At 34.3% G+C, this 14,463-nt stretch overlaps 2 protein-coding genes across 2 annotated transcripts; both read left to right on the forward strand.

Annotated features, from left to right (window-relative positions):
* The first annotated feature begins 1,363 nt into the window (after window positions 1–1,363).
* On the forward strand, window positions 1,364–5,414 carry LOC127969827 (serglycin-like). The gene is made up of 3 exons (XM_052571953.1): window positions 1,364–1,893; window positions 3,011–3,140; window positions 4,741–5,414. The coding sequence occupies exons 1-3, from the start codon at window positions 1,827–1,829 to the stop codon at window positions 5,006–5,008; spliced, it is 465 nt and encodes a 154-aa protein (XP_052427913.1). The 5' UTR covers window positions 1,364–1,826; the 3' UTR covers window positions 5,009–5,414.
* Window positions 5,415–6,946: 1,532 nt separating this feature from the next.
* Window positions 6,947–12,951, forward strand: LOC127969826 (vacuolar protein sorting-associated protein 26A). The gene is made up of 9 exons (XM_052571952.1): window positions 6,947–7,127; window positions 8,641–8,790; window positions 8,870–8,945; window positions 9,388–9,544; window positions 9,745–9,909; window positions 10,055–10,161; window positions 11,035–11,103; window positions 11,372–11,514; window positions 11,625–12,951. The coding sequence occupies exons 1-9, from the start codon at window positions 7,125–7,127 to the stop codon at window positions 11,736–11,738; spliced, it is 984 nt and encodes a 327-aa protein (XP_052427912.1). The 5' UTR covers window positions 6,947–7,124; the 3' UTR covers window positions 11,739–12,951.
* The last annotated feature ends 1,512 nt before the right edge of the window (window positions 12,952–14,463 follow it).

The raw sequence follows: 14,463 nt of genomic DNA on the forward strand, positions 1-14,463 counted from the left end.
GTAAATGTCCTGTGTCTGTGTGTTTGAGACAATCATCTTCAGCCTGAGAGACAAACTTGAGATACTGAACCTAGTCAAGAGTCAAGTATATAGTTTGACAAACACCAAACTCTGTGTATATTCCATCTCAGTCCCATTTAAAACATTTTACATCTTCATTTACAACTCTGTCTTTGAGTTTTAGGACTCTTTTTTTTTTTTACTTATCTGAATCAGTTTTCAGGTCATTTCCATATGCCTAAATTATACTTAATGTTGTACATTAAACCCAAAATTGTGTTCTTAAAGTAATAATTGTCCAAAAAGTGATTAGTCCGGTTGCTACCGTGCGGCCAAATTACCAGAGTTAACAGAAACATAAACTCCCCAGCAAACAGTAGTTGTAAAACTGAATAATAATAATCGGAAAGACAGAATTTCCCACACTTTACTTTTGCTTATATGCATGTAATGGAAAACTCCTCTCTGTCTTGCCATGCTATATGCAAATAAAAGGAGAAACCTTGTCATTTCCTGTGTGCGCAAACCCACTTCCTGCAAGTTATGACAGCTTTGTATCAACTGTGTCGACACTTTCATATAGCCGACTGTGCGCAACACTGCTCCACTATATTTTACTGTTTTACATTTAAAAAAATGTATTCATATGTTCATGTTTATAGCAACATACTAAATATCCATCGTACGTCAAAAGAAAAACATAATTTTTGTTATGTATATAGCATTTCTTGGCAGTCATTCATCAACATGGATAGTAATACACAAGTAATACACATTGAGTAGTAAACATCACTATAAAATTAATTCATAATAAAACATACCTCCACATGCAGACACTTTTTGTTTTTGTTAAAAGTGCCAGTGTTGTCTGTTATTTGTATGTTGAATTTCAAATCCATGTTATTTCATATAATCTAGTGGGAGTGACATTAACACGTTCCCACAGAAGAGTTAACCTGATACTGTAAATTTATGGGTGATTCTGCAGAAATTTGACATCATTAATCATAGGCTGAGGGTTAATATTGCTCAACATCTCATCACAAGTTACAACGACAAAATGAAATTAATGTGAAAAGATAGTGTACCTGATATGGGGCAATGGCTTTCAGGATGTTACAGCAGAATTTATTTATAGCATGTGTTGCTCAAGTCTGCACCTGACACAGTAATGATTTATAATGGAGTACAGATTAAACAATAAACATGGACCTTATAAATCAGGGATGTCCAAACTCAGTCCTGGAGGGCCGGTGTCCTTTAGAGATTAGCTCCAACCCTAATTAACACACCTGAACCAGCTAAACAAGCTCTTACTAGGCACACTAGAAACTTCCAGTCAGGTGTGTTGAGGCAAGTTGGAGCTAAACTCTTCAGGACAACGGCCCTACAGGACCGAGTTTGGGCACCCCTTTTATAAATGATGAATTGATATCACTTATAAATAGCTAACATTTTCAAATTAATTTTATTGTGTAGTAGAGCACTAGCCTTTATTGTCACGCACTCTAAAATGTCTAGCTTTCAGTTTTCCAGTATACCACTTTTATTGGTATATTTTTGTTTAGTTTTAATCTGACTTGTTTTGCCGTTCATGTTGTGTATTTTTAAAACGACGTTTGGAGTCGGTTTGTGTATTAGTAGGCTAATACTCGGTGTTTATAGGATTCATTGTTGAGAAACCTTGCCAAACCGAGCTGCTGTAGGCTGCTTTCAGGAAACAGTGACGCACGCAGAGGCAGGGTCTTCATAGTATTGAACCTGAAAAGTTCTTGTCTGACATCCATCTGAAGTCATTTCTTTTCGAATTCTTTCGAGACAACAGAATGAAATTTTACCACAGAATAACTTTGGCACTGGCGATAATATGCCTTTTTGGGGACAGTGGACTGGGTAAGTTTATTATTTTCGCATTTTAAGATCAGTTGTTAAACATAGATGTTATACTTAATAGTCTGTTACGGAAAGTTTCTAAATGCGTGTCTTCAAGTAAAGACCAAAATTAATTATTTTGTAATATATTTTAATAAAACAAAATAGATTTAAGTAGCCCAACTTCCAACACCAGTAGTTGACTGTCAAATCATCCACTATTATATTGGAGAAAAAAAATCCAGTACTGTTACATACACAATTAAGCTTGGCATTTTACATGACGTTATTTTTGCGCTTTTAATTTGTCGATTTAAAAGAAAGAGAGAGAGAATAAAAGATTAGGCTAATTTACTTAAATTAATTCACTATATTAATAGTGCCATTAATTAGTAACTTAATTATGTTTTTTTTTTTTTCATATAAATGGTATAATCATTGTGAATTTAGGCTACCTGTTCTTCGATGTCGGTTCCTTAATGGTTTTATCAACTAGTCTTTTAATAGCCTCCATTTAAGGAGGAAATATGTATTAATTGGATCTTATTGGACATAAGCCTGTTGATGCTTTAAAAAATGTATTTCAACAGAAGATATATGTGGTTTTGATTCACTACAAAGAACCGGCTCATTAGAATTATTCGTTCGGATTTCGGATTACACTGCAACGTGAAGCACGGGTTTGATTCACTAAAAAGAACCGACTCCGTAGAGTCGTTAGTTTAGGATTCAGACTACACGGATCTCTTCGCGCAGTAAATTCAGTAGCGGTGTTGCGGCTGGATAGTAGTGCAGTATATGGTTTTAAATGTCATGACATGAGAAAATGTTCATTCAAATATATATAATACATACTATTTACTAAAATATAATACAAACAAACAATACATAAATAACACATAAAATATAAGCCTAGCTAGCCTACATTAATAAATAAAAAAGAAAACATGAAATCTATTTAATAAATACAATATGTGCTTTCAAATAGGCCTAATAATAATAATAATTAAATACATCATAAAAACAAAGAAGATGGCCTATTTAAGTAATCTGACCAATTAATTTATTAAAAAGCATTCCTGAGGAGTTTGAGGATGGTGGTAATGTCTGACAAACCTCTCTGTCATTCTGAACACAGGAGTCCCAGCCAAAGGCAGGGTGAAATGCAACCCGGATGATAAGTACTCAAACTGTGTACAAGAAATGAGCCCCTTGGTGCCCCTATCAGGGCAACGCTCTCAACTTTCACCTTCTGCTGCAAAACACATGTAAGTTGCCTGTCTATTCATTCTGTTTTATTGAGAATTAGTATTATGGTATGTTGTGTTCATTTTAAAACTAGAATCTGTTCAGTAATATCATTGACGTGTTTATTATATGTCACTACTAAAAATAAATAGTATAATTTGATTAGATTTAGATTCAGTTTTAATAACACAACAAAAATCATATCACCACTATATAAAAATTAAATATATATTGTGTAGTGTGTGTGTGTGTGTGTGTGTATAAATCAACAAATAAACATGATTAAGGATGGGACCTCAGGAGTTTTATCATCCATCGATATTGTTTTAATAATTTCAATATTTACAAGAGGAAGCTGGATTTTTTTACATAACTGTAAAGGGATTTCAAAAAAACTCATCACATTTACATTTAGTCATTTTGCAGACTTAAAAATGGTGAATACATCAAGCGAGTCTCTTAAAAGAGGCAAACAGACACAGGAAGTGCTCGTAATACAAAGTTTTAGGCATTGCTCAAATAAGTTAGCTAGAAAAGGAAATAAATAGATAAAGATAAAGACAAAGTTGTTTTTGCGTAAAAATAGATAAGTTTTCACCATCAGAGATGCTATCAGTGTTAAAGTACCAACCAGCAAGTAATCAAAGGAGTCTGTAAAACATAAAGTGTTGTGAGAGACTTTGTTTTCGAACTACAGGAAGAACTGACTGCTTCCTGAAGTATCATATAGAAGATCGAGGTTAAAAAAATAATATTTTTCAACAAAATATGCTGAAGTTGTTGAACGTCAGGGGCATTTCCCAAGTCACTCTTATGTTGTGATATATTGATTGTGAGGCCTTACCACATGATTTAAATCTATGTTATCGTTTCCCTGGTGATGCAGATCATTTCTGCTCAAAGTAGTATAGACTAGGTCTTTTCTTGGAAATATAAATATTCGTAAGGCTTTAGAGATGTTTTCTGCAAGGTTTTATAATGTCAAATATACAATTAGTGCTCATTTTTACAACTATAATTGTTGTGTATTATATAACTAGACAAGGCGCTAGAAATAGCACTCATATATTTTATAATTTCTGTCAATCAAACAATATGTGGTCTTATTGGTATCAATGTAACATCAACGTTTATTTATTTTTTATTACTTCAAATTTATGTTCAGATTGTGCCTTTTTTCTACTCAGCATTTCTCATGCTGAATCACTTCCTTCCACACATCAGTCACATTGACGTCACCGCTGTATCTCCTCAAAATGTTCATGATCTTCATGATTATTGATTGGTTGATTTTGAACAGAAAAGAAGATACTTTGTAGAATGTTGGTAAACCGTTTCTGGTCCTCAGTGACTTCAACAGTAATTTTTTTCCCATACTGTGGAAATCAATGGCTACCAGCAACTGTTTGGCATCTTCCAAATAACTTAAAAGAAAGTCATACAGGTTGGGAACAACTTGCATTTTTTATTTAGATTGTCCATTTTTTTGTTTTTTTTTAAGTCTAGAGCGGTGAGGTCAGTGAGGTTAAGAAATGGGCTCCTTATGTTCTCATCAAAAATACAGGAGCTGAGAGGATGTTGGAGCACTCTTGAACGACTTTGTGCTTTTGTTTCCAACAGATTCCCAGTTAGCAAAGAGGAAGCCACTCCTGAGATGGAGGAGCAGTCAGGAGAGGGTTCAGGTAACTCCGACGCCTTCCCTCCTTTTATCGGCATGGATCAGAAGTTGACGAGAGACGCAAGAAGTCTCAAGGAAGAAGTCAACAAGAATGAAGAAGAAGGGTCGACTGAGTCCAGTGGAGACATTGATTACTCTGAATATGTAATACCTCAGAAACTAGATTTGCTTTCTAAAGAGGATTTGAAAGAGGAAAACATTATTGCATAAAAAGGGCTACATTAGATTTCATGTGCTTTTTTTTATTATTATTATTTCTACAATGTGAACCTTACAGGATGCTGCTTTTTTGGTCACAGATATAATTGATTTATTCTTAAACTGTGACATGCTCTGCAAAAGTCTATTGTATTCCAGTTTGCATTTGTAAGGATCTATTTTTGTTTGCTCTTCAACTTTGAAACCTTTATTATTATTATTATTTTATTTACTCTTAATGTCCGCAGCTATGATCTGTATTAAAACAATAATTTAAATTCTAAATTCAGCAGGGGCATCTTAAATAAAGTGTTTGGATAGCAAGAAGTATATTTTGTACAAATATTTTTTTGCCATTTTTTTTTTATTTGTAATATATTCTGAACTTTCAAAAAAACAACAACTGTTGAACTATAAAGCATTTGTCTCTTGTTTTAAGCACTTTACACCAGAAAGAGGAGGAATGAACTGTTTTGAAATAATGTTCTAAATGTGAGATGAGGTCAGCCGTTCAGGCTTCCTGTTTAACCAGAAGTGTATTATCACACTTTGGCTGACTTGTGCGTTTCCGGACTCTCATCTCATGACCCGTTTCTCAGCGTCTTGAGTACAGACATAAAGTCTAGAATCAATCTATATGTAAAGCAACATTATAAAATTGTTTTCAAAAGGTGCAAATGTGCGAATTCAAAAGGATGCCATGTGGTTAAGAGGACAAACTGCTTTTAGAAACCATTAACACCTAGTTTCCATTACACCAACACAATAAAATATTTCCCTTGCTTTGGATTCAATACTTGTAATTTTCCAGAAACAAAGTTAGATTTTCATCTGGATTGAAAGCTTGATTTCATATAGGGCCATTTCATATAGCTAGCAAACGCCAGATGTGACTTATCAGAAGTGGCAGCCACTCTAAGATCAAAACTGTTCAGTATCTCCAGTTTCTTGTACTCCGGCCAAATAGATCTGCAGCTCCATTAGTGGCTGGCCTTTTGTTTAACTCTGACCATCACTTAATTTGAATAGATCGCCTGACATTAGAAGAAGTTTGTGTTGTGCAGTGTTTCATCTGTTGTGTAACAAATTATTACACAGCTTCAAGGGAAGGTCAAGAAACGTTTTGTTGTTGTTGTTGTTGTTGTTGTTGTATTTTTTGCTAATATAATTCTGAAGAAGCTTGGATAAGTGTTTAAGATTAATTAGGCCTAAATGTGACTTAATTTTTTTTTTTTTTACACATTTAATTTATATACCAAAAAAGAAAGAAAAGAAAACCATGCTTTTAAATATTACTTTGCAACATAAAAACATGCAGGTTTCTCAGAGCAGGTTTATTTTTGACCAATAGTGGGGCAAGTTGTCACAATATATCGGGTAAATTTACCACAGTTCCACTCAACAGTCTACTAAAGGCTTTTCAGTAAAATGTGAACATTAAACATTTATAAAGAACAAAAAACATTGAATGAAATTCACTTGAATTGGATCAATTGTAATTAAGGCACATATACAAATGTGGCATACAAAATTGCCATAAAACTGTTCTGACCATCAGAAATTGTACTTAATGTAATAATTCAGTTATTGAAATAATCAAACCAGACGAGTACAATAGTTGCCTGAAAGTATTAATAAATTACATTTATGCAAGCGACTTACAGTGCATTCAGGCTATCAATTTTTACCTATCATGTGATCCCGGGCAATCGAACCCCCTTCAACCGAAACCTTCATAGCACAATGCTCTACCACTTGAGCTACAAGAACACCTAATAATAATAATATTCATTTTTTTCTTTTCTTTTAAAAAGACTAGCATGAGATTCTAGCATTTTATGTTACAACATGAAGAATATGTAAACTAAATATATTTAACGAATTATGTGAAACGTAATAATAATAATATTAATAATGATAATAATTGTTTACACAAAATGTGCTTTTACGCTGTTAAAAAAAAACTTTTATTTTGAAGTTGAGTGGTGTGAGTGACGTTTCAGCGCTCACGCGCCGTGTTCCTGTCGGTCCCAGTCCGTCCGTTCAGCTCAGAGGATCGAGAGGAGCAGGGATCAGGCGGAGGCTGTGCTGAGGAGAACTGTGTTCAAGCCAAAGCTACACAGCTGAAATGGTGAGCGTTAATTCAGACCGCAATTAATGGTAGAAATTCTTGAACTTAATACACCGCTTGCCTTATTCCCTGTGGGATAAAAGCCACCAGTCCTGTCAAACATGTCTGCAGTGTATCAATCCAGTCCGAAGTAACGTCAGGCCATGGAGGTCGTGAAGGACTGGGTGGGGAGGCAGCTCATTACCAATCAGATAAAACACAGTAAACCCACTCTAGTGGCCTTACAAATTAGCTTTAATAGTCCATTTGTACATTCTGAGTTTGTTTAAAAACTTACATCCACGCATGTCCTCCAGGACTTTTCAAAACAGCTGTAAAGCTGAAGGTTGAATCCAAACTAGGTCGTGTTGTTTTACTCTAAAATGAAGCTATTTGTAAATAAACTGTTTTACACAGTCTGGTAAATGTTTCTACAGCGCTTCCTCTCTCCGTAGGGATATCGAGCAATGCAATGCACTTGATACTTAAACGTTTTCGCACTCTGTAAGCATTTCCTTGTACTGAAAGGGTTGTTCATGTTGTGATTATATTTGACAGATTGAATAGTTAAGCTAATACCAACATGTTAAATGATGTGTAAACCAGATTGGAATGCTGCAGTAGGTGTGAAGTCTGAAGTCTTCACCCAGTTGTGATGTAGGAGCACAAATTAGTCACCCCCTAATATTTATGTCAACGTGTTCAGAATTATGAACTCTTACATTTTTTTTATTTTTATTATTATTATTTTTTACTAGACTGTTTTTATACTACTGCTGCACAAGTGACGTAAAAATGCCTGATACTAAAAATTGGGATATGTCAAAAGTTTAAAACCATGATTTGGGAAAAATTCAATTTTCAATATTCTCACACTGGATCTAAACTAGGTATGTGAAGTGGGACAAAGACGAAAAGAAACATTAGATGACATTAAAAGAATTGATGTAATTTAAGGATCACAGTACAGCTACCAAAACTCCTTCAAACAAAGTTTTTCAACATTTAAAATATAGTAAAATGTAGTATGCTCACTTTTTCTTTTACATATTTTAATAAGCACAGATCAGAATGAATGTTTCTTTATTGTTAAATAAATAAGTCTGTTACACTGAATGACAATTGAACATTATTTCTCACATATTTTGACAATTTATTTTCACAAAAGTTGTTAAAGTATGTTAAAGTAGACTCTCTACTTGTATTTGTTATCCATTATAGGTTTGTAAAATCACTTTTGTAAATTAAATTCAGTGCGGAAACCAAAATAGGATGTCTCATATTTGATCCAAATACAAAAGTTTGTGTAATGAAGTTGACATGAAATGAAAATTCACCTTGTCTTTTTTTTTAAGTGCATGTTATAGATCAAATTATACATACATATGTTTTTACTGTCACAACTCGATCTTCTGGGTAAATGTCAGACTTATCCAATCAGTTTTGTTTGACAACATGGAGGAAAAGATTTGTCGCTACTTCCATTTTTATCACAACATTAATAATATATATTTAAAAAAATATATTCTTTCAGAGTTTCCTTGGAGGTCTGTTTGGTCCAGTGTGGGAAATCGATGTCACTCTGAACGAAGCTGAAAGCAGAAAAACAGCCGAGCTGAAGACTGAAGAAGGGAAATTGGAGAAGCATTATTTGTTTTATGATGGAGAATCAGTTTCAGGAAAGGTGAGCGAGTAGACATCTCCTGTGTGAGTCATCTCTTAATTTCAAAGACAGCTCACACGCTATCTTATGTCACCCCAAGGTAAATATCAATGTGAAACAGACAGGCAAAAGGCTTGAACATCAGGGAATTCGCATTGAGTTTGTAGGACAGATCGGTGAGTTAACTCAACACATTCACTCTCTTTCTTCAGTGCATTCATGCAGTAAAGCATGTTCTCATGTGCCGAGAGCTTAGGAGAGCATGTGGTTGTCACATGGAAAGGGAGCTTGACTGCTCTACACATTTCTGAGGGAGCCATCTGTTATGGTGCCCCAGTTGAATTCATTATTAAGGTCTTATGTTTCCCACACTGCAGAAATTGATTTTTCTAAGTTGTAAACAAAACAAAGGTTATTGGAAAACTCTTGTTTCTGTTTTTCTACAAAATTTCACATTAAATTCAATTTGTTGCTTGCAATTACTTGAAACTGGAAATTAAAGTTATCATTAGTGATTCTGATTGTCTCAGCTGTCTCAAGATTGCTGCATGCAATGTTTTTTTCTTTCTGTCTAGCTGTTGCATAAGTGTGTGTGTGTGTGTGTTTCCCTTTCTGCAGAGCTCTTCAGTGATAAAAGCAATACTCATGAGTTTGTAAACCTTGTGAAGGAGCTCGCTCTGCCCGGAGAGCTGACACAGAACCGCAGCTATGACTTTGAGTTCATGCAGGTCGAGAAGCCATACGAGTCTTACGTTGGAGCGAATGTGCGATTGAGGTTAGTGAAGACTTTGCAAATGTTTTTCTTTTTTTTTGTTATCATCCTGGCTAAGCATTAATGAGAAAAATGATAGTATCTGTCTTTCGACTGCTGCTTTATCACACAGTTGGCATTTAAAATTTGTCCTGGCTTTAATGTAAACGGTTTATCTTTTTTCATAAGTCAGACAAGGACATGTGCTTTTCACGTCTCTGCAGGTATTTCCTTAAAGTTACAGTTGTGAGGAGGCTGTCTGATTTGGTAAAGGAGTATGACCTCATTGTGCATCAGCTGGCCACCTACCCTGATGTCAACAACTCTATCAAGATGGAAGTGGGCATTGAAGACTGCCTACATATAGAGTTTGAATACAATAAGTCCAAGTAAGTGCACTTAGAACTTGACTGTTGATTTAATCTTAGTTACATGAAGTGAGCGGCTGAGAAATTCTGAGTATGTGTGGATTGATTGGTTTGAACTTATTAGACTAATTGTTTTTGAGCTAACAGAGGTCTCTATGCCTATCAGGTATCACCTCAAAGATGTGATTGTGGGTAAAATCTACTTCTTACTTGTACGGATTAAAATCCAGCACATGGAACTTCAGTTGATCAAGAAAGAATTGACAGGAATTGGTATGATCAAATTTTCTGTTAAGTTTTATACACGTATTTGTGCATATGATTTAAGAAAGACTGTTTACAGTTCTTATTAAAGAATATTTATTGTAGTCCACATTATTTTGCTTTTTATTTATTTTAAACAAATTTCTTCATATACACCACTGTTCAAAAGTTTGGGGTTGGTAAAATGTTTCTGAAAAAAAATTGCTCACCAAGGCTGCATTAAATACAGTAACACGATGCTATAAAAGCAATGAAGTATTACATTTTATAAAAATAGTATTTCAGTTTTAATATATTTCAAAATGTAATTTATTCCTTTGAATTTTCAGTGGCCAGCATGACACTATCCATCAGAAAAAATTCTGAAATGACATCACCCAGGTGGATGCTGCACACTGGTGGTGGATGAGGAGATCCCCCTGACAATGTAAAGCGCTTTGAGTGCTTAGAAAAGTGCTATATAAATATAAGGAATTATTATTAATGATAATGATTTAAAACTGATTTAGTGTTTAATAACCATTTTGTATTTGTATCAATGTTGAAAACAGTTGTGCTGCTTAATATTTTTGTGGAAATAAGGGTGCCTTTTTTTCAGGATTCTTTGAATAGAAAGTTCAAAACAGCACCAAATATTTTAAATATAAATCTTTAATAACACAATAAAACATATAATATTAAAATTTAATAAAAAAAAAAAAAGATTAAAAAAATTGTCCCCAAACTTTTGAACAATAGTATGTTTGTAATTTATTTGGATAAACTTAGTTTTTCAGAAAACATGTGACCTTGTATCCTCAAGCACTTCAAATTCATTAGTTTCTTATTTAGTGCTGAACAATGTGAGATTTATGAAGTGCACCATGTGACATGCCTATCTAGGGCCGAGCACAACTACTGAGACCGAGACTGTGGCCAAATATGAGATTATGGATGGAGCACCAGTGAAAGGTGAGCAGCCGCTCCACACCATTTTCTGTTTCGTTTTTTAAATGATATAAATGTAGAGGAGATGTGTACAGAAGACACAGAGTACCAGTGCCAGAACACAAATAATGGGCCTCGTTCATGAATCATGAACGGAACAAACCATTCGTTAAACCTTTCTTGAATGAATAATCACATTCAGTTCAATGCAGGGTCAGTGAAGTAGAATAAACTTAACTGCCAATTTCATTACTGACTTTTTCTCCCTATTGGGCTAAAAATGTATTTCTAGGTGAATCCATTCCTATTCGCCTATTCCTGGGTGGTTATGACCTTACACCCACAATGAGAGATGTAAACAAGAAATTCTCTGTGAGGTACTTTCTGAACTTGGTGCTTGTGGATGAAGAAGATAGGAGATACTTCAAACAGCAGGTACAGCAGTATAGAAATTATTTTGGATGTGTAATTATCATATAAAAATTGTACACTTTCAGTGTCTGTTGGTCCAGCAAGGTGAACAGAATGATTCGTATTTTTTGTAGGAAATAGTTTTGTGGAGGAAGGCACCCGAGAAACTGCGGAAACGTAACTTCCATCAGCGCTACGAGTCACCTGAGCCTCGGCCGAGTCTGCCTGCTGAGCAGCCGGAAATGTGAACAGGGTCTGGAGAGCAAGCAGCCAGGGACACATGTACCTCTCAGTGAGCCGTCGCAGGAGAGGAGAACATCTTCCATCTTCTGCTGTTCACATTGTCACCCCTCACAGCTCAGGGTGACGAACTGTGCCTGATTTGGCTCTGTCCTCCCTGTCGTCTACAGCAAGTAATCTGTTAATATACGAGGACACTTTTTAGAAAGCACTGGAAACAATAATTTAAGTAATACAGCACATCTTCAAGGTTGCACACCTGCCTAGTAGAACCATTTTTTTTTTTTTAAGTGCACTCACTGGTATCCTGTCTGTACCACATCATAGAGCAGAAACACATAGACCTAAACATGTTTTAAAGAGCTTCCTCAGGCATACTAGCTGGTGAATCTGAGTTCATAGTACCAGTTAATAAAGACAATGGGCTCAGTTTAAAAAAGGTCAAGAAATGTAATGGCACCCTGCCACACTGTATATGCAATTCACTTAAATGCTGGAAAACATTTCTGTTTAACTTTAGCCATCTTCTCTTTTTGTTGTTGTTGTTGTTTGTTTGTTTTTCAAATACTCTGTTAAGTTAATTCTGTCTTTAAAAAATAAAAAAAGAATATGTCTGCTCTATATATAAAATATTTAAAGAGGTTTTGGACTAGAAACTTTATAAAACCAGGGCAGTTTGTGTAATTAAAATGGGGCATATGTATTCAACTTGTCAGCCCAGTTTTAAATAACACACTGGCTTTGTAGTCAAAGAGAGTTTTGTGAAATTCTGAGAAGATTCGTTGCTATTGATTGCTAAATAGAATCTCTGCTGCATTTCATACTGTCTAAATTAGACACCACAGAGAAATGCTGGAATGTTGTTGTATCCTTTGCAATGTCATCCTTCATAAGGTTTCCTATCAAAAAGGGATGTCAACATTTTTTCATTGTTGCATCGTGTGCTCTTACATATTTTAAGTGGTTTGTAGATTAAATGTTTATTTGGACCTTTTCATTTTGAAGCCGTTTTTGATTTCACTCTAAAACGAATGTATTCTCTAATTTTTTATTTATTTAAAAACTCACTCTACATTACTCATCTGTGAAATCATTGAATGCCCCAATTGAAAATACATAAGAGTGTTTGGAGAACTAAGTCATTTGTACATCTTGAAAATTTGTACATATCCAGCCATAGTTTTATCTGCTGTCAAATAAAAATGCAAGTTTATACATATAGCTACACTGTTTTTTCTTTGTTTTTAAATATCAATGTGATTATTGAGAGGTGATAAAAATCCATCTCTCAGACATCTATCTATTGTGATTTATACATGACCTGTCGGAACGGATTTTGCGGAAAATTCTGTACATGCATCATTGGCATGTGCGTCATATTCATAACAAAGTGATGGTGAATATATTTTTAGTGAATATATTTTTAGTGAATATATTTACTGTTAAACATTTCAACTAGATAATGGTATTGGATCAAATCTTTCAAACCTTAGTGATATTTGATTTGTAAGTAAATAAGTCTGTTCTTTTCAATTAGTAAGTCAAACCATTTCACACGGGTCTGCATCCAAAGAGTTTTTTTTTTCTTTTTTTTTTGACTGAAAGCCATATAAATTTATTGATCGAGGTGAGTTGGAAACCTGTCTGTCCATAAAAATAAAATATTAAAAGATTACAAGTTTCCAGTTTTTGTGTCACTGTTGTCATTTATTTCTTTTTTTTAATACACGAGTTTTCACTTGCGTTGAAATCAACAATCCAGGGGCTGTTTATAGTCGTTTGTATAAAGCTGAAATTTTAGTCCTAAGTTTATCAAAATTCTAAAATGTAATTAATTTTACTCTTATATAGACTCAAGAATAAGAGTGATTCATGAAAGTTCCCAAGTGTTAAGACAAGGTCTCAGATCATACAATATTTAAGAGAGCTGGAGAGGCCTTCTAACCTAGTTAGGATTAACAAGATGGCAGCAAAGAGGAGGAGACAAACACTACGAAGATATGGGGTACTAGAGTTATATGCTGATATGGAGTTAATAACAAACAATTCAAACTTATTGTCAAGAAAGCCAATTCTTTCTGTAACTGATAAAGTAAGAAATTTAATAACTTCTTTCACTCTACAAATCAAAGCTCTAGCTGCAGAAATAAAAGTATTAATTACATTTTTGGGCTGGAAAAATGCAGCAATGCACTGGTGATGACACCGTAAACAGGGCCTTCACTATTGTGACACTAACCAATTAGAAAATCAAAATATGAGGAAAAAAAACTCTGACCAGTGCTGCCAACTGCATTTTAGCAACTAAAACAGCTGCTAAATTTTGCTATATTACATCATAATGGCGAAATATAGATCAGTGGGAAAGTCTTTGAATCTAGATACGTTTTTTTTTTTTTTAGATTTTTGCCCTTTTGAAAAACATCTTTATTTTATTTTTTTTATTTTTTCCTAGGCTGGCATCACTTTTGGCCAATACTATATGGCAGTTCTTTGACATTCCAACTAACTGTCAAACCATGCTGTAAAAACAAGCCACTTTTATGATGATTGTGGGCTTTCCTGAAGTTGTTGGAGCCATTTTGATAGAGTTCATGTTCTCATCAGTGCTCCAAATGTAAACGAGGAGACATGCCAACAGAAAACAATTTCAAAGCATCAGTAAACATTTGTGAAAATTTTACACAATGCAAAGCATTTTTTAAATAAATGAATATATATTAAAATATTTCA

Source organism: Carassius gibelio, chromosome B13 (assembly GCF_023724105.1).
Source record: "Carassius gibelio isolate Cgi1373 ecotype wild population from Czech Republic chromosome B13, carGib1.2-hapl.c, whole genome shotgun sequence".
NCBI lineage: Eukaryota > Metazoa > Chordata > Actinopteri > Cypriniformes > Cyprinidae > Carassius > Carassius gibelio.